This window comes from Ciconia boyciana, chromosome 6 (genome assembly GCF_034638445.1).
Source record: "Ciconia boyciana chromosome 6, ASM3463844v1, whole genome shotgun sequence".
In the NCBI taxonomy this organism is placed as follows: Eukaryota; Metazoa; Chordata; class Aves; order Ciconiiformes; family Ciconiidae; genus Ciconia; species Ciconia boyciana.
In genome coordinates, this window is record NC_132939.1 from 47,665,402 (window position 1) to 47,685,739 (window position 20,338).

The 20,338-nt window shown below is 42.1% G+C and overlaps 1 protein-coding gene across 9 annotated transcripts in view; it reads left to right on the forward strand.

Moving 5' to 3' along the window:
• Positions 1-20,338, forward strand: part of NRXN3 (neurexin 3) — a 984,600-nt gene that overhangs the window by 268,182 nt on the left and 696,080 nt on the right. For all 9 annotated transcript variants that reach the window (XM_072864172.1, XM_072864170.1, XM_072864171.1 and 6 more), the window contains one exon: positions 397-780. In XM_072864172.1, the coding sequence (XP_072720273.1) occupies positions 397-780 (384 nt within the window). The remainder of the gene's footprint in view (positions 1-396; positions 781-20,338) is intronic.

Consider the following 20,338-nt stretch of genomic DNA (forward strand, 5'->3'; position numbering starts at 1 on the left):
TAATGTGCATTTACTTCTCTCTTTTTCTCTCCAGTCCTGGTACCATGAAATTCCTGTATGTTCTCAGTAAGTCTTTGCTTTGCTGGATGAATACCATTGAATAATACTCAGTTTTTACATGTTTTTATTTAGCCATTGCACTGTTATGCTTGTGACCTTATAATGCAAGTTGGGATACAGACACATGATGATCAGTCACTGCATGAAAGTACTTATGGCCTGTGGTTCAAGAGGAGAGGGAGCTGTGTGGGAGACAGTCGCTGTTAGGAGTGCATTTGGGTAGGGAGGAATCTTCACTCTCCTGTGCTGAACCTTAAACCTCACTTATTGGGAAAAAATGAACTAGACTGAGGCTGTAAGTGAAAGTGTTGATGTCTCCTTATCCTCCTCATTTAGGTACTATATCAGTGAACAGCAGACGCACCCCATTCACCGCTAGTGGGGAGAGTGAGATCCTAGATCTGGAAGGTGACATGTACCTCGGCGGGCTGCCTGAGAACCGGGCAGGACTCATCCTTCCCACAGAGCTCTGGACAGCAATGCTGAACTATGGCTATGTCGGCTGTATCCGAGACTTGTTCATCGATGGACGAAGCAAGAACATCCGGCAGCTGGCAGAAGCACAGAACGCCGCAGGAGTCAAGTCCTCCTGCTCCCGCCTCAGCACCAAGCAGTGTGACAGCTACCCGTGTAAGAATAATGCAGTCTGCAAGGATGGCTGGAACCGCTTCATTTGTGACTGCACTGGCACTGGCTATTGGGGTAGAACATGTGAGCGAGGTAAGCTGAGTTTTCTGACCTCAGTTACACAAAGCTGAAGGTGTGCAGGAGAACTAGAACAAAATCCAGTGTTTCCATAAGACTTTCCCCTGCCTTTGTGGGTCTTCCCAATGCTAAGTTCCAGTCCCCACACTAGGAAAACTTTCTTCTCTGTTTGTTTCCTTCCAGTCTTTTCCACCTTCATTTCATGAGCTTACTTTCTTCATCTGCCACTTCACTCCCTAAGCTTTTTGAAGACCTTGTCTTCAGGTTCCAGAGTTTCTTTGACTGAGTATAGTTTGTCTCCTGAGGCAGAAAATGCTGCTGCATGTGAGAAGTCTCAAGCAAATTACTGGAAACAGTACCAAGTGTGAACTTGAGTTATGGGGATTTTTCTTGCATGGGACAGATGATATATCCCAGTTTTGTCTAGTCTTCCTTTTTTTGCATGGTAGGATTCCCTTGATGTCTGTTTATGGGTAAGGCCAGCTAATGAGATAGTGTTAACAGCAACATCTCCAAGTTCACCTCTGGTAAGGCAAATCTTTAGGAGATGGTGGGAGATTCTCTGCATCTTATTCTTTTTCATTCTGACTGGTGATTTAAAGACACATGATTGAAGATATGAGGCACAAGTAATGCTGCTACAGGCAGGCAAAACATATGTGTTCTAGGCCACATGGAAAGGAATTTACTAATGTAAGATATCTGAGCTATATACTTCTCAAATACCAGGTGGTTCCATTAATTGTTGTTATCCTTATTGTGCTGGTGCCACACTCAGAATGAGGTAGGTGAGTGTTTTTTTAAAAAAAAAAGATGGGGCTAAGATTATTTAGAAAAGAAAATACTCCCTAAAGGGTGTTTTCTTATATTGAAACCAATCTTTCTGTTAATATTTGGCCATTAGCACTGCATTCTGGCTGAACTGCACTGCCTGTACACCCCAGAATTAACTGTAAACCATTAGCAGAGTCTTAGGGCTTTCAGCCCCTTCTTTCTATTACCTTACTTGGCACCATGGCCTAATGGTTATAGCATGCATCTTAGAACTGGAAATTCGGATATTTTTGAGCTTCTGCCATAAATATTTGAGAAGCTCCTTTCCCACTCAATGTTCCCCCTATGCATTTTTTAATATTGATCATAGTACCATGCCACTTATGAGAAAGAACGTGAAAGTTAGGTACAGTGCATAAAATATTAGGCAGAATTGAGGTTTGTAATTCATTCACTCTCCAGAGAATTTTCTTCTTTGCAGGAACTTTTTGTTAATGACCAAAATTCTTCCTATAGACTGGATGAGATTTTTAGGTTTTACAGCACAAGATCTATGATCATTCATAAAGCTTCTCACAGCCAGCAATTTGTAGCATGCTGCCCTAAGCAGCAATAGTAGTTAATTGCCAGTGGTCCTTAAAACAGCTGAAGCATCAAAACTGCATCCGTGCTGTGAGGACATGGGTGAAAATGTAAGATTGATGGGCATTGGCTATGCCAATGTCAGCTCAGCAGTTCTCTCTTATAGACTACATTGGATTAGAAGATTCTGGAAAACATCAGAGGTTTTCTCAACCACAACCATGGGAATTGTTTTGGCCAATTGTTGTGTGGTTAGCTTTTGGACAGACATGATAAAAAGAAGCACTACCATAAATGCATTGTTCCCCAACGAACTGCAATTATGCTAGCCTTTGGTCTTTATTTGGTATTAGGAGTGACCAGCTCTGTGCTTCAGGACTTTCTGGACTCTGTCTCATGTCCATCTCCTGGACCTGGCTCTCAGAAGAGAATCCAAAGCTAACCAATGACATAAAGGACAGGATTCATCTCGGGTACCTTTTCATTCTCATGGTCTGACACTTGAGGATTATTGCAAGTCCTGACTTGAGCTGGTCTGTGATCCAAATACTGTTGGAAGGAGAAAAGTTGAGATGGAGACTGGGAAGGGAATCAAAGTGAGAGATGCTGCCATGCCACAGTAGCACTTCTGCATAGTGACTAAAGAGCTGCCACAGGACCTGTGGGAGCCAGGCTGGTGCGTAAGGGGAGGAATGAAGAAGGAGCAGGCTAGCTCTTTTAATAAGAGACAGCTACTGACCCACTTTTCCAGTCTGCCATCTGTTATCTAAGAAGGGCTATCTCACTCACTTTATTCAGTCCTTAGACTTCTGTCATGTTAAAAGAGAGGGGTGTAAATCTTAGAAGGGGTTTGCAGCCCAAGATGTAGTGTGTAAAGGGTTAAGGGGCAGGGGAGCCTGGAATAAAGAATCTTCTATGCCAGTTGGCTACCAGGAAAATCACTCTTTATCACAAAGCAAAGCACATACTTAACATTTAGTTACCTAAATGTAAAAACGCCCTAACATTTAGTTAGTAAAAATGCAAAAGATATACATACAACTCCAGGGAGAGAAGCAGATCGTTCATTTGTTGTTGATGGTAAAAGTCTATCTCCTACTTTCCAGGTATAGCATTTCTACATTTATAATCCTGTATTTCTCATATATTCTATACTTTGCCATATGAAGGACTGTTATACATCTAAAAGGGACTTGAAAAGGAAATTGATTGTGTCATAGTTAGAAAAGAGCTTTGGGTTCTTTTTATTCATGGTGAACCAATACAAATACATGGTATTCAGGATGTCACATATATCTGAAACCTGTGGGAGTTTGTCCTGTCAGTGCAATAACACCTCTGTATATTCAGCAAGTGACACTGGATGCAACATAGACTTTGGTTGCAGTGATCTGCTTAGGCAGTACTTCTGTGCAGATGGAGAAACCTTGCTGTGGCTGCAGTTTGATAGGGCTGCAGTTTGATAGGGCACAGAACAGACAACTGCTGCCAAGACCTCAAATTCATTCTTACAATTCCAGTATCTAATCGGCCGTTCAGTATTGGCAGTGATGTAAGCAGACAAAAGTGTTTTCAGTCTTAAAATGTCATAGCTTCTAAGGGTAAGGTAGTCCCTCCTTGAGGTAATTGAAATTGCATAGAAGAGATGGGGCAAGACATGGCAAAGACCAGTTCATGTCTGATATGCCTCCCACCCAAGGCGGGGTATGTCAGGGAGTCAAAAGTGCTGGTAGGACTGCTCTGGTTCTTTCAGTAACTGTATGTGTTTCCTGTACTAATTAAGAAAGAATATTTTTGGGAGACAAATCGTGAAGGCTTCTGTCAGGTATACTTACATTCAAGTCCTTGCGATAGAAACTGGAGTGAATGGACATCAGTGTTTGATCCTCAGAAAGGCTGAGACAAAGTACTTCACCTAAACAAGACTCTCTTCAGTCTTCATAAATTTCACTTGATCTGCTTGTGAGATTGTGTTTCTCTCCAGCTCTGAAGCCAGTGGCAGGTGACACAGAAGGGAGAGGAGTTGAAAGTGCAATGGGATTCATGGGCCAGAAGTGCTCAATGCCAGGCTGTGAGGCTGAGCAAAGGCAGCAGCAAATGCTGGCAATTAGCTAGATGTGGTCCCCATTTCACACCTTCCACCAGAGGCTGTGCAGACCAGGTAACACACCCGTTAGTTAGTTATTTTCTTAAATCCTTGAGCTTCCCATTCTCTATCATCTTTCCATAATGATTCTCTATTACCCAGTCTAGCTCAGTGTGACAATGTTAGAAATCATATGTGAGAAGAGCCTTTTTGAGCCACTGTTAAAATTAAGGAGCTGTTATAAACATAGCAGCATTTGGACGAGTTTCTGGAGCTTCAGAGATTCCACAGTAGCTGTTGGAAGGGAGTGGTGGTGTGGCTGTCCACCAGGCTAGGAAATAAGACTGCTGGCTTTGCCAGTGGCATGAACTCAATTAAAGTAGTATTGTGACCTTGTTCTTTAGATGCCTCGGATAAGTACTCTAAGATTAATAAAGTAGAAGCCTGGCAATGTGGACCTGTGCTAAATGTCTACATTCCTTGTGCAGTCCATGGACGGAAGTAGCTGCTTCTCAGGAGAAATTCAAAGCAATAACACAATCTGCTTGCCTCCTTTTGTTGATTTGCCTGTCTCCTTTTATTGATTATGTGGAGATTCTGGTCTGATAAGTCAATATTGCTGCACTCCAGAAGGTAACTGTCTGTGCTGCAGAGGAATTGACAGTGCCAAACTGCCAAGGCTACCAGACTGACAAAAAAGAGGATGTCTTGTTTGGGGTGGGGACATAAAGCAAAGAAAATAGAAAAGAAGCTAACAGACAGGGGACAATCCCTCCTGCAAGTGATGCTCTGAGTGCCTTGTAATGTGGTAACAATCTCACCTTCCTCTGCTCCCTGGGCTCTCCTGCACTCCTCCTATATCTGATTAGAGTACGTATGGTGGAGAGCAAGATTTAATCATGCCAGAAAGACTCCTAAACTGAAAGGCAGTTTTTGGGTGTCTTTGAAATGAATGACAGGCACAGCGAAGTGGATTTGTGATGGAAGTTATGATTGCAAGTACATATTGAGGCTTTGTACTGAGTTTGCTACTTCTTGGATTGTGGTGTGTCGGGCATTAGGGAAAAAAACCTTGGAGCTTGTACTCTTGGTAGTATTTAGTCGTTCTTGCATCCTAGGGTTTTAGAAAGAACAGGAGTATCAGAGAACAGTGTCTGCAGCGCAGCCTCTCTGTTCTAAAGAACCTTGTTCTAACAGGTCTGCTGTTTTGCTAGTTAGTTTGAAATAAAGGACATAAAATATCTGAAAGCCCATGGGAATGTTTCCCAAATGCTTTCTGGTCATCAAACGTAGAGCAGGCTTTGGGACAATTGACAAAAAGGATCCTCCATTGCAATGGGTAGCACGTTTCCTCCTGTTGCAAGTGAACTACCTTCTCATACTGAACCCAGTAGAAATTAGGGTGAGTTGCAAGTCTTGTCAGCAAGAAGAGCTGGAGGGCTGTTACAGACATGCATGAGGGTGGGAAGGGTGGGTTGGTGCAGCTACTGTGAAGGATCTTTAGTGTTTTTTAAATACTTAATGTCTTCTGTACCCTTTGGCTTCTAATTTGTTAGTATTTGACATCAGCTGCAGCATCAGATCACTTGCAGCCCCCTGTTAATTGCACTTAAGGTGTTAGAGGTAGGAGTTGGGATCTGGCTAATGGAGGATGATCTACTACTTTTCTGTGATAACAAAGCACCTCCTCACAACCCATGGACTTTTCTGAAAAGGACCCCAAAGCCCTGGCATTAAACAAGCAGGAGGAGGGGGAGGCATGTTGTAGTCACATTAGCAGTTTTCTGTAGCTGCAGTGAAAATGCCATGGGCTCAAAAAGGTGCATGAGGTCTGTTCTTTTGCAGATCCCGAAAGGTCTCTGGAGGCTTTCCTTCTGCTGAAACACCATGAGAGGGACTGCAGAGGGCTAAAGCCCAGGAAGGACACAAAGCAAAAGACAACTGAAAATCAGATTGGTTTAGGCCAATGAAAATCAAATGTTGCTCACTCACTTTTTAATGCTTTCTCCTACTTAATTGCCTTGATTGGAGTTTTGTTTTTTTCTTTAATTAAGAGGTATATACTGATAAGAATAGAAAAGGCAGGTTGGTATGAGACTGCTGGCCATTTAAGACTGAAATAAAAGACACTGACATTTAGATTTTAAACCTTTGAAGTTAATTGCTCAGAACTGGACATAGCCTGAGTTCTTTCCAGGTAAGAAAAAAAAAAAAAAAGTCTTGTTCCAGCCCCCTTTCCTTGTGCTGAGCTGCACCCAGTGTTCATTGCAGCAAGCCAGAGATACACCACTCCAGTTCTCCTCCCAAGGGCTGGAACCAGTGTCGCTTCCTGTTTGGGTTTGCCACAGATGGACGATTAACACCCTGAGCAAACCAGGCTTTTTCTGTGTTTTGTGGCATACTCTTTGTGAACAGCAACGTACCTGCTGTTGGCAATGCTGATGCTGAGCACAGGGCTACACATTTTATTATCTGCCAAGTACCTTTATAGCAGTGTTTGCTGAGAACAGTTTAATGACAACACACATCTGCCCATTATGTGTGCAATAAACGGAGATGTTGTAAAATTACTGGTAATAAGAAATGCTACAAAATCATTTACTATATGGTTTAAGTGCTGCACGCTTTTCTGTCTCAAGCACAGGTAGCAGCATGGATTTTTTTATTTTAGTGAAGATGTTTGATGATGATTATGTATTTGAAGGTTTGTTTAAAAAACCTCAAATGTGTTGATGCTTTTTGGACTGTCCAGACCTTCTGAGTCTGCAGTGTAATGCTAGATAACTGCTGAGAATAGATTTTCTTACAGGACTGATGGTTCCCAGGGGTGCTGGACACATTAGGAGAAAAGCCTTTGCTGCAGTGTTTTAATGCTTTTAATCCCTGCTGGATCTTGAATATTCGGAGACTTTAGGAAAGTCAAAACATCAGAATAATTTTTATGATTTCATGAGATAAAGTGAAAGGTGTTAGAAATCAGAAGGTCTGTTCTAGAGCTCATCTGTTCATTGACTTATAGCAGACAGGTCCCTATTGTACGATTTCCCAAAATGTCTCCAAACTGCAGAAAAAAAGATTCCATCTGAATTTAGAAAAAGAGTTCACACAATCCCTTCACACCCATTTTAATTTGTTTCTCACTGATTTTATAGTAAAGTCTCCATTGAATATGATCTGAGGCATGTTAGCTTTTGCTAAGGGCATTTGTGCGAGAAGTCCACTTTCTTACTTGCCATTAATCCATTTGTTACACCTGTGGCTGTTCCCTCTATGGCTGGCCCAAGCAGCTACTTCTGTGGTATATGCTGTACACAATTCTTCTGCTCAAGAAACGCAGGCCTGGGCTTTCTGTGCTTAGCTCCCTCGTATCTCTCCCTAGTGACTGGGTGTCAGAGCAGAAGGCTACTGTTGGTTGCATAAGTGCTGGATTATTCTACTGTATTAGGCTTTTCTGATTCCTCCATCTCTGCATCCTTTCCTTGCCTTCCATGGGATAACTTCTGTTTTAACATCCAAAGAATTCCCAAGATACTAATGAGATGTTGTGCTAGCTCCAGTAAGGACAGTGCAGCCAAGGTGGGGCTTGTAAGGGAAGAGAAACAATATGAAGGAACAATTTCAGAGTCTCTCACTTCTGTGGACTTATATTGTGATCCTTTCCACTCATCATAACTTTATCGTCCATAGATGTATATACTCAGTCAAAAGCCACTCTGAAGATATGTTGTTTGCAGGACAAGTGATGGCATTTGTTGCCTTGTAATGCCTTTGTGATATCCTCAGTACAGAAGAGTGTGCAGTTAATTGTGCAGTCAGGGTGATTACATCTTTTTGGGAAAAGATCATTTCATGGTCTTTAGGCTGTTGAACTTTAACTTTGAAGAGTCTCATTGATGTGACAATCTCCAACAGCATCTGCTGAGCAGCTGGGAAAATCTGAGACCATATAAAAATGAACTGATTGTCTCTCCTATATTTGATAATGACATGGGTATGATTTTTTTATCTGTGGGTTCTTTTCTGTTTCTTCATAGAATCATAGAATGCTTTGGATTGGAAGGACCTTTAAAGGTCATCTAATCCAACACCCCTGCAAGAGCAGGGACATCTTCAACTAGATCGGGTTGCTCAGAGCCCCCATCCAACCAGACCTTGAATGTTTCCAGGGATGAGGCCTCCACTACCTCTCTGGGTAACCTGTTCCAGTGTTTCACTACCCTCATTGTAAAAAATTTCTTTCTTAAATCCAGTCTAAATCTGCCCTCCCTTAGTTTAAAACCATTACCCCTTGTCCTGTCATAACAGGCCTTGCTAAAAAGTCTGTCCCCGTCTTTCCTGTAGGCCTCCCTTAGGTACTGGAAGGCTGCTATAAGGTCTCCCCGGAGCCTTCTCTTGTCCAGGCTGAACAACCCCAACTCTCTCAGCCTGTCCTCGTAGGAGAGGTGCTCCAGCCCTCAGATCATTTTCGTGGCCCTCCTCTGGACTGCTCCCACAGCTCCATGTCCATCATCCTGTCTCCATTGTCACATGCTCTTGATATTTAAGGCCACTCCTGCCTTCCATGCTGCATGTGGATTTGTTAGTACTCCAGGTGCTCTTTACCTCATCTGAATATGGTGATCGATGGCACAGAAGAAGATAATTTCTGCTGTTTTTCTCTAAACTTCTGTGTTTCTGGCTGTTTATTGCTGAGTGTAGCTTTCACAAGGTCCTCCCAGTTCAAGAAATATGATTATCCAAAACTGTATTGGATTTTGTGCTACTGTCAGCTCCTGTAAAGAGCACTTGAACAACAAAAAAAGATGTTGATCGGTAGATGAATAAGAACATTCGGTTAATGCTTTTTAGCATCTTATACTTTTGTTAGTATAGGCCTCTTCTACAGGACTAATATTGTAGTGGCATATATGTTTATCTGCTGGTTTATAAACGGCAGCTCAGAACAATGGCTTCTCCTTAATGCAAGCCACGAAATATACCCTGTCTGTAAGTCAAGGCACAATGCTGCTTGGATAACTCTCAGATTAAAGGACAGCTTGTCATAGCAGGTCAGTTTTGCCTGAATCACACTGTATTGGGCAAGGTAGAATCTGCTAAAACTGGGATCATCTGAAGTGGTAAGTCACCACGAAGAAAGGAAATACTTTTTCACCTTCTCATCCTAGCTTTCCCAGGTAACTCCCAGCAAGACATAGGCATGTCACATGTATGATCCAGAATGGGCTTGCTTACTTTGAGTATGCACCATGTCTGTTGTGATCTGTCAGGTGTCTAGAGATGAACTGATGACACTGGGTGCAAAAGTTGCTTCAGACTACATGGTATCTTTGAGTCTCTTATTGCTCAGTGGCTGCTCACTCTCCTTGTGGCTTCATACCGCCCTTCCTTTCCATACCCTTGAATCAGACCAGTTTGTGTTTCTGCTGAGACTGCCAATTGTCCCTACAATTAATGGGAATATCTTGATGGAATTGGCCAGGCTGAAGTAGATTCAATGTCATGAAAAATTATTTCCAATATTTAAAATTACTGTATAGACCTTGGAGATGTTATCTGTGAAATTAGCTTTCTCTATCTCTCTGCTTTGCCCAGTCGAAGCCATCAAGCTGAAAGGCAGGCACTGGCACAGTGCATTTTCTGTCTCATTTCTTCTTCTCTATTCATCTCAGGGGGAGAGGAAAGACTTGGCATTCATGATGCTCCCTTAATTGACTGTCTCTCCATGTGGAGATAGGCAGTCGCCCCTTGGACACTTTGATTGATTGGATGAAGCTATTATGTGGTATGGAAACAATATGTAAAAGCACAGGCATCACCACAAGCATGGAAAGGTCCTACTTGGTGGTGTATATTGGCTCACCCGGATCTGCTTGGTTAGTCTGCCTTCTCTCATATACAGTTATTCCACGGAATAGCTCACGGGGTGGATAGTCCTGGTGAATCTGCTACCAGCAGGTACCAGACTCCAAGGTATGGCTCTCCAGAGGGAAACCATTCTCACTCACTCTGCTAAAGGGTCTGAGAATGTTGAAAGGGAAGATAATTTTCATCATCTTTATTTGCTTCCTTACCAGCATCCTCATTTTTTTTCTGGTTAATCGAGAACAAGGAGGTTAAAATTGGGAGATAAGGTGCAGAAGAGGGAAACTGTATCCTGATAAATCAAATCTTAATACGAGTTTCAGAGTGACTTCCTGCTTTGTGATGATTATAGGTGGTGAGTAGGTGGATAGGTAAAATGTAAGACTCAAGAGATATCCATCACATTAATGCAAAAGTCATCCCACTGAAGAGACACAGCAGCAGGGAGGATGTACAAGAAAAGCAGCCTCATAATAAGTGCTGCTGGTCTCATGATGCTTCCCATTTTTATGGCCTGCAGCTGTTGACTTCTGAAGTTATGCCTGTTAAGGCAAGGTCCTCTTGTGGTCAGCCTGGGCCCTTTGGGTAGGGGTTTCCTACCATCCTAATCTTGTGTTCTTGTGAGCAAATTACCATTTTTCCATTTCTGAACAAGGAAGAATTCTAATCCTTCATGTTGCTATACCACTGAAGGGAGCAGAAGGACAGGGCAGGTTGGAGGGGATTACTGTTGGAAGTTGTATCAAAGCACCAGAGTTTAGGATTCAAACGGAGTAACGTGGAATCAGACTTTTAAGTCTGACTACCCCAATACCCACAGGCCCCATTTCAAACTGCTGAGAAAAGAAAAAGATGGTATTTTAAATAGTGAATTTTTATCCACTACCTTTCATTAAATGAGTAAAAATGGAAAATGACAATTCAGCCCTCAGCTGAAAAGCATGTTAGACTGACAGCTCTGGGAGTCCTAGGCTTGTGCTCAGAATAAGAAATATATACAGAGTAGCTATCCTTTATATACCTTATTTGTCTCTTGAAGGAGTATTTGCAATAGAGATTAGAAGGTAGGTCAGTCTTCCTGACCTGCCCTGGTCTTTGGTAGAGCTGCAAAGTAGAGTGGTGAAAGAAGGAACTCTTCTTCTATAGCTCTGATTTCCTCTCTGTTGCTTGCGTGACTGCTGAAGACAGAAAGAGCCATGAGGCAGCTTAGTGCACCCAGCCCAGGGAACAGAGCAAGGGATTTTGAGCTGAACAGAACAAAATGGAGTTTGTGCTGCATGTATCATCTGCCACATTAGGACAAGATTTCCCCCTGAACAAGTGGTTGGCAAAAGGCACCACTTTGTTTTTTTAATCTCTCTGTCATGAATGTTTGTGACTGAAGAGAAAAATGAGGTCAAAGAAAAGACTCTTGACATATTAAGAAATTTCAAAAGATCTAGAGTCCTTCCACTAATCTCAGTGTACAGGATCTGGTTCCTAGACGTGGAAGCCTAACAATTCAGTGCCTAGTCATGGAGACATCCAGGTTTTCCCCATTTTGTTACCATCTCCCCAATGAAGTTCTCTTCTGTTACAGTCTGGCTTTTTGATGTAAACCCCAAAAGTCACTGCTACTCCATTTCTGCTGGTCAGCTCTCATGTCCAATTTGTGCAAATCTCCTTTATTCTGCATTTGCATTTGATTGTTCTGTCCTCTTGGAGGACTGACCAGAACTGAATTTTAGCCTTTCCCTCCTTGTCAAGTGTTACTGGAGGATGGTTTAGCACTGCAGCCAAGGTCCCTGTCTCAAAGCTGTGTTTGTAATAATTCCAGCTTTTCTTTTTGTTGAACACAGGGTTGGTCAGCTGAGGATGTAGATTAAGTAAGGCACAGGTAATAGTTGGCAGTTCACTTTTCACCAGTCCCAGTCTGATGCTGGGAGCACTGCTGTGGTGTGAAGGAGCTGCCACTAGCCACCTTGGTGAAGGGGGTGGAGATTGTCCAGAGTTCAGTGGGATGGAGATTCGCTCCTGTTCCAGTCTGTCACCCTCCTTTTTACTGAGGCAACATCACAGTTCTCTATCTTGTTCAAACACTCGTATGCCATTCCTGTAAGTGTGCCAGGTTTCTTCTGCCACCTCACCTTCCAGTCTGATCAAATTTCATTTTCCTGTCTGGTGAGAAGAGCAAGGAACGTCCTGGAAGATTTCTTGGGAAAAGGGAACAAGGGAAGGCATGAATAGAGTTTTGTCAAACAGAAGGCTGGTATCTTTTTCTTGTGTCATTTTATAGCCTGCAACCTTTTCGGGTAAAGCAATTAGGCAAAACAAAAAGGATTAGAGTAAAGAGGAATAGAAATGATTTATCATGCTATTTTTTAAATGGCTCACTTTGTTTTTGCTTTATCTTTTAATTTTTTATTTAAAGTCAAAGGCACTTGGGCTGCTTTAAAAAAAATCAAAACATAAAGGAACATGACAAATAGCCATGTTGAAGAGTAATGAATCCAGCAGACAGACGGACTTGTGTCCAAATAAAAAAGGCAGAAAAGTGTAGGCTGGAATTGGTATTGACTGGGCACTGTGCACAGTACTAATGGGCCTGCAGAAGAAACAAGAACATTGCAGCCATAAAGTGAAAACCTGGTCCGCTGTGAATACAGATGAGAGTGGGAAAGACAGTGCTTTTATGGGGCTGCTTTTGCACACATGGCCTCTTGAGCTAACCTGCTTATAAAGTCAGAGTGACAGGATGTATATTAGCAATCAGCATCCTCATTTAGCCATTTCTCCCCAGGTTGATTTACACTGCTGTGATATCTCTTTTCTTTTGTCTTGTCTTGCTGGCTGGTGACTATTTGCTGAGCCCATCTATTCTCTTTTACACTGTTTTTTTTCTGAGAGAAACCATAAAAGTTAAAATGCTGATCATTTACCCTTCTTTGTGTGTGTGTGTGTGTGTGTGTGTGGGTGTGTGTTGCCTAGAGTTCATACCCTAGTCTGTGCCACGAGCAAAGCCTCAGTCAGTAAGTCTTCCAGGAGAAGCAGCTTTGAAACAGCTGCCATGTCCCTTCTGCTGAGAGCTGGTTTTGCCCAGACACCCCATTGCTCAGATTAGGAAGGGATACTGGCTTGTATCCACTGGATCAATGTGCTCTATCAAAGCGCTGATCAACAAAATCCTATTACAACAGTGTGGCACTCATAGCTTTCTTCTCCCATGTGGATTCCTTGAAAGGGAGTATCCTGTTAGGCACAGAAGAGATTGCGCATGCCAAGAGCTGTAACTCGGCATCTGTTTGGGTGCTTCCAGGTGGCTGCGTATTCTGTTTTTTTTCCTCCTTCAGCATTGCTCCTCGGTTACATGCTTGAGCAACTCCTTGGTGAAGGCTACCTAGGAAGGCTTCAGGGCAGAAAGGAGGACAACCCAGATACAACTGGGAGAGGAGATATGGGGGTCCTGGCATTAGACTTGTTTGTGTTTGGGACTGAGATGTGTTCAGTACTGAGGTGAGACAGAAGTGTTCAGGCAATGAACTGTAACCCATCTGACACTGTTGATGGGACCGTCTTTGCACATTGGTAATGGATTTTAGGCTATTCTCTGACAGCGTGATGTGGGGCCTACCAAATCTCACAGTATTACCCCTCCCTCTGTAGAAGCCAGAGATGGGGGCTCAGGTGAATTTTTGTACCCTTGCATACAGATAACACATGGGGGAGCCTTCAAACTTACAAGGAACAGGCAAGGTCGTAGCTGGGAGAAAGCCAATAAGTTGCTGACCTCCCTACCTGTCTTTGGGCTATCAGAATAAGCTGAATAAACCCACATTAAACTGTTTATAAGGGTGCAAAATGATAATCCTATGCAAACAAGTGCCATTTTTGCGTAAATGCAGAGTATTTTCAAAAAGAGATAGATATCATTACAATTTTATGTTTTGGGAAACTGTGATTAATTAACGTACCTACAGTAAGATTCAAGATTACAAAAGTAATTAGCCACAGACCCGCACTGAGGGGGTTGCCTTTACTTTACGGGGATTTAAATGACTGAATCTAAGATATCAGATAATTTAGTCATTAGACTCTTAGGTCACTAAGCTACTTTTTCCACCTTGAAAAAGCTATCTGATGTCTCTAAAATAATACTTGCAGATCTCTACAGACATGGTGATATAGTCCTGGGATATTTGATTAGCAGTTCTTAGAGATAAATACTTATATACTGTGATAGAACACAGATAATTCGTATCAGAACCTGAGTTCCTTCATCTTCTCCTCCTCTCCTGTTTTCCTACTCAGAAGAGCACTGATGAATCACTTCGGCCTTTCAGCCATGCAGTAACGAAAAGCTGATTACTGTACAGATCCCCACGGGTCAGCCTCTCTCTTATCCAGCATTGCACTCACTCAACTATCATTCCCTATGTGCCTGGCCAGAATCCAGGGGACTCCAACTAACTAATACATGGAGGAAGTTAGTAAAGATGTGCTTATAAGACAAAACTGAAGTTGTACAAGCCTTAACTTGAGGAACAAATGAACAGTTAGGAAATGTTATCTGATAGAGCTAAAAGAATCTCCCCTGGTAATCTCCCCTGGACCAGGGGTAAAAGCACAATGAATGCTATTACTTGGAAATCTTTGCAAAGCTGCCTCACAGGTGCTGTTCAGAAGGTGTGTTGCAGTATATCGGGCACAGAGCACTCTGCGCTACAGTGTGTGCAGTCCTGTTTGTTCTGCAAGACCATCTGCTGACTGCTCCAGTAGCAGTACCTGCAGGTGAGCTGTGTGAGCACGGGCAGTTGTGTCATGTAAATTCAGCATCACTGCTGGGCTAATGAGTAAATTTGATTGGGGCTTCTCACAAAACAAGCTCTGACATATATGGGACATCACAAAAGTATGCAATATAGACATGCCTTGGCATTCTCTTTCTGGCTTGTATCACTACAGAGAAGTTCATTTTTCTGTGCGTTATCTTCCCCAGCTGCAAAAAACCCCAGATACTTGAGACTTTCCTAAGTCATAGAAGGTTTACAAGGTGAAAAATTCATGAATCGTTAAGAGCTTCAGATTCTAGGATGAGAAAAGTTGAAGACCAGCAAAATGCTGATTTTTGTTAATCTTTGACCTTCTGTTTCATAGTTTTTCTTGAGCTTAATGGATATCCTGCCCTGAGAACAGGTAGAAAACCTGACCTACTGATTGATATTTATTTTTGTGTTATCTAACTCATTTTCCTATTATTGCTAGTTAACACATAGTATTTTATTTTTCATCAGTACAGAAATGTGGGCAGCTTTTGGTTTTGTGTATTAATAATTTGAGTTTATATCCCCAAAAGAACAACATTGACCAGACCCGCAATGTTTATTAAAAATCCTTAAAGGTCAGAGATTTTCTTTTAAAATAGCAGTGACTTTCTGTCTTGTGCTGCTCTTCTATACCTCCAATGCTAACGAAATCCTTGTGTGGTTGTTGAGACACAGTGCTGGATTTTTTTTGAGGTGTACAAGCAACCTTTTGTAGATCAAATGCTGTAGTACTTGAGCCACTCAAGGGGAAAAAACTTTCTAGTTTCTTTGGCATTGAAAAGGTAAAATTATTCCTTGCCCTTTATGAAGCACTAAACAAATGATGAGATTTTGTATGGTGTGTCAGCGATTGGCTGAATGTATTTAACTCAATAGTGATATGAGATTTACAGAGCACACAAGAAGGGAGCCTTAAATAGTTTTACCCATTGACCTTTGCTGAGATAATAAGCTTGAATATCAACTCCTCACCAGTTAAATTCTGCACTAATGAAGTGACATTGGGTACTCAGCTACAGGCGTGCTAGTGAGAAGTATTCCTACTCACATGAGTAGAAATGTATATTCAAGAAATGTGAGTATAAAAAGTGTATTCTCTTAACAAGCTTCCAGTGCTATTTCTTATTAAAAAAACCCAAAAAATCAAAACCAAACCAAACCCAAAAAAACAAATGTGTAAAGAGAGTGCTGTTGAACAGCTTAGACTGAAATCCAACAATATGAAGGAAATTGGCAAAAAAGTTGAAATGTAATCAGGAAGCTGAAGGGAGGAATTATGGAGAAAGATTAGAAGAGTTCAGTACATATTGCTTGGTAAAATGATAACCCGAGGAGAGGGTGATGAATCAGCTCTGATGGGAGGACTGCCTTCCCAAGGAAGGGGAATTATTTAAGGAAGTTCACAGGACACTAACTGTGGAATATTGGGTTAAATTAAGAAAGGAAAATGGTGAATATCATAGACAGCGTCCTGATAATGAGATGTATTTCTTTTTGCTTTGTTTTGCTATAGCAGGAACCCTGGAGAAGGGATGGAAATCCCATCAGTTAGACACTGGAAATTAGGATCGCTAAAACAGCAGAGTACGGCCAGGCTGCTCTACACTTTAATGAAATATGCTTTGTAAGAAGGAAGGGAAGGGAGCTGCATGATCCAGCCAGCTCTTCTGTTTCTAGCTTGTATGGATCTGTGAAATGTATGCCTCAGAATAATGAAAACCTGGAAATGTCTTCCAACTTCAAAAACCTATTTTTCTTTCTAAATCCTGCTAATGACTGGATATGTTTTCCCAGTTAGTGGGAATGTGAATAAATTTATAAGATATGCAAGACACTGATTCCCAAGGTATATTTTGTTTGATTCTTAATGTAATTACTTATTATAATAACTCATACTGAATTAGGAAGGGTAGAATAGTTTATTGTGTAAAAATAACAACATTTTGATACCTCAGCTTCTTTGCTAGATCTTAAAGATTTGTGGAACAAACTCCACGTTTAGGCAAATTAGAAACAATATTATGTAGCATATGTTACAGTATCAGATGAGAAAAAAATGTCATTAAGGAAGGTACTGTCAAATACACTACAGGAAAAAGCTGTTGCCAGAAAACTTCAAATGCCAAACTCAAATCTCAATTAGAAGACTCATATGAGAAAGAGAAGCATGGGGAAGAGTAGCATGTGTCCAAGATCTTTCCAGGTTGATGTAAAAGGAGAGCCTAGTTTAAGGCTCATTCTCTTTAGCCAGTGTATGAGCAGAAGCAAGTAAGTGTAGTGCTAACTGTTCACCTTTGTGGCAGGTGGAGGACAGAGGCTTTTCTGACTGCCAAGCTGTCATCCTAAATATTACTCATCAGCATAAAAACCAAAACCAACAACAAAAATGTAGTCTGCCCTATAGTTCTCTTGCATTTAGTCCTGCTCTGTCATGGACTTTGCTTGATCCTTGGCAAATCAATTAGGTTCTGATGCATAAAAGCAGTAAATCCTGACAAACCTCAGGGTTGCCCTGTGTAGTGCTTAGGGGCCCATCAGCTCTTAGAGCAAAATCCCCAAACGTAAGTTATGTGCCTATGGTGTGAAGAGGCCATTAAGTAAGGATGGTGTTCATGACAGCCAGCACGCTGCCAGTGACTGGGGGGAAGCAGGGACAGGGTTCAGGTAGCCAGTAGTGCATGCCATGTGACAGTCCCCTCTCCTAGGTGCAGCCTTGATCTTGCTGCAACCTTGAGCTTGATGCCCACATGAATATGAAATGCACATTCTAAAACCCACTTCAAGATTTAGATGCCAAATAGCATCATATGTGGTCATACAGCTGCAGTGTGTTGATGAGGCACTTTGGTGCTCTGCCTAGTTGCTCTGCTTTTACATCCCCTTCTTTCCATTAAACAGAAACTCCTTTGATGCCAGACTCTAAATTGCTTACAATTCTGTGCCTTGATCTCTCCACATGTCTAATTGCTCACAGGATGTCCTCTGCTCTGTCCAAGAGTTTTGCAAGTGATTGTGCACCTAGATTCCTGTATTTTTTGTGTTGGCAACCTTGTACTTGTGGAGGAAGTACAAGGTTGCCTTGTACTTGTGGAGGAAGTGCTAGTGCCATGTTTAAAAGCTGTGGGAGCTTCTTAGACTGGCCATCTATTATTGTGGGGGTTTTTAAATTAGATTGGTGTTGTTCTGTTGAGCTGTGTCAGGAGTGAGTGAGAAAAGCACTGTGATTTCCTCTTCCAGATGCAGATGAAATTAGGGAAGTATGACAGTCCCGCAGCAATCCTGCTGGTTTTGGTGCCTTTGTTGGAGCACAGCTGTGCCCAGCAGCTGGTCTGGAATCAGGGAACCAGGAAATTTGCACAGTTAGCAGATATAAATAGAGAATCTGTAACTATGAGAGATGCTTAACTCTGCAGTAAATAAATCCTAGTCCAAATAAAAGGCTAATTGAAATCTTAAAAAACTGTCTTGTGCCTCAGTTCTTCCCCTTTTCAGTCTTTCTCTATCTGCAGAATTTGAAAGAGAAACAGGTGTTATATCTATAGAGTCTTACCATCTATGTTTCAAGTGATGTCAAGGACTGTCCCCTTTCCCTTACAGATCCAGATTATTTTTAGGCTTGTGGATTATTTTCCAGTTTCCAAAAGAATTATTGGCCTCTTCATTATTTTGATTTGTTTGCTGTTCTGAGAATTTTTCAGGGCCTGTCTGATGAAGAGTACAACGAGGAGGTGGCAGGTAGCTCTTGCATCATCCAAAAAAGGGGGAACAGCAGCCCAGTGGTGGTGGAACAGTAGTTCAGGGCATTGGGTTCTGTCCCTGCACTGCCGTGGCTTTGCAGTGTGACACTGGCTCCTATTTCTGTCTCGGTTTCTGCTGTGAAAGTAGGCCAGTTCAAAAGGCATTCCTGAGGGCACCTTAATGCTTTCAAATTGTGCTGAGGACTTCAAATAACGGGAATCGAGGACAGGAAAGCCATCCTATTAGGAGACCTACCCTTTTCCCTTTTTGTTTAGAATACGTCAGCTGCTTATTTTAGAAAACAAGATGTTCTTTGCAGTGTGGTGTAGAGCTGTGTCTAATTCTTTCCAGGTGTAAATTAGAAAAAACTTCTTTTGAAACAGCACTTGCTGTTCCAGAACTCGTGCAGGCATGAGTGGAAATGTGGGACATTGCCCAGCGAGTGGCGGTGAGAGCTGGTGGCAGTGACACTGTACAGAAAAACGACTGGGATTTGCCGCGTGTCTCTGCTTTCTCTTCCACCCCAGGAGAAGCCGCACTGCTGTCCCTTGAAAAAACACCTAACAAGTACTTCTCAGCACTACTGGCATAAGTGAGGAGTCAGTTGCAGCCTCCTTCGCCATCTAATGGCCTCAGGCAGCACTGCCACCTGCCCCCCACTGTGCCCCCAAAGTGTCTGAGCAAGTGCACCAGCCCCTAGGGCCCACAGCCTCTGCATCCCCATTGCCTGCTCTGCTCACCCAGCAGCTGCTGGCTCGCTTGACTTGTTAAATTCCTACAGGCACCCCCTTTGGGGAAAAGTTTTACACTCTTTTTATCTTCAAATAGACTTGAAATATATACTGAAGTGTATTGTTTCCTTAATACACCTGAATAAACACTCTTCCACCCCCCAGGCTCCCCCTGTACCCTTGCAGCCCCTCCAGGAACCCTTAGGAGAAAGCAGAGCATGCTGTACCATACAGATGGTTTTTTACAACTCTCAGGAACATGACTGAGCCCAGATTGAGCCAGTTTATGAATCACTTTATATTGAAAACAGAGGGAAATGGCTCACTCTTTGTGCAAGAGAGGCTGCATGTCTGCTTCTGCAGGTGAAGAGCTTAGCGTCCCTTTTCTCCAGAGGTATAGAGACTGATGGCTCATGTATTAAGCTATGAGTTTTTAAACTCTTGAATGACTGTTAGTTTAAGATAACGACGAGTTGGAGAGAGAGTTACATGAAGGAAGCATTCTTTCTATATGTATCCTAGGTACTCATCTTCTACCACATCAGTCTGACAGCTTTCACTGGCCCTCACTTTCATATTAAAAAGGGGAGTAAATTGAGCTGTCTTTGGTGATAGCGTAGAGTTAGATTCCAGTGACCTGTCAGAAGTGGATTCCAATGTGTCTATGCCTGATGCATAATATCCTTAATAGAAGAGTTGATTATGTTTTATTTTTCTGTTTGCAACCTCCTTTTAATATATTGGTTTTAGTTTTGTAATGATTTCTTAAGTGAGGATCTAAAAACATGTTGTTGAAGAGAGGTAGATGACATTCTTTCCTACTTTCAGATCAAACAAAGGAAAATCACAGAGTGACTTGTTGAGTAGATCTCAAGAGTCCTAATTTGTGTCCTTCTGCTTTAGATAATAGGCCAGTATTATTAGGGGCTCAGTGGAAATATAATAAAGAGGTCCTATTAAATATTGTTTCAGCAAAGTGGAGAAGGACATACTGACCC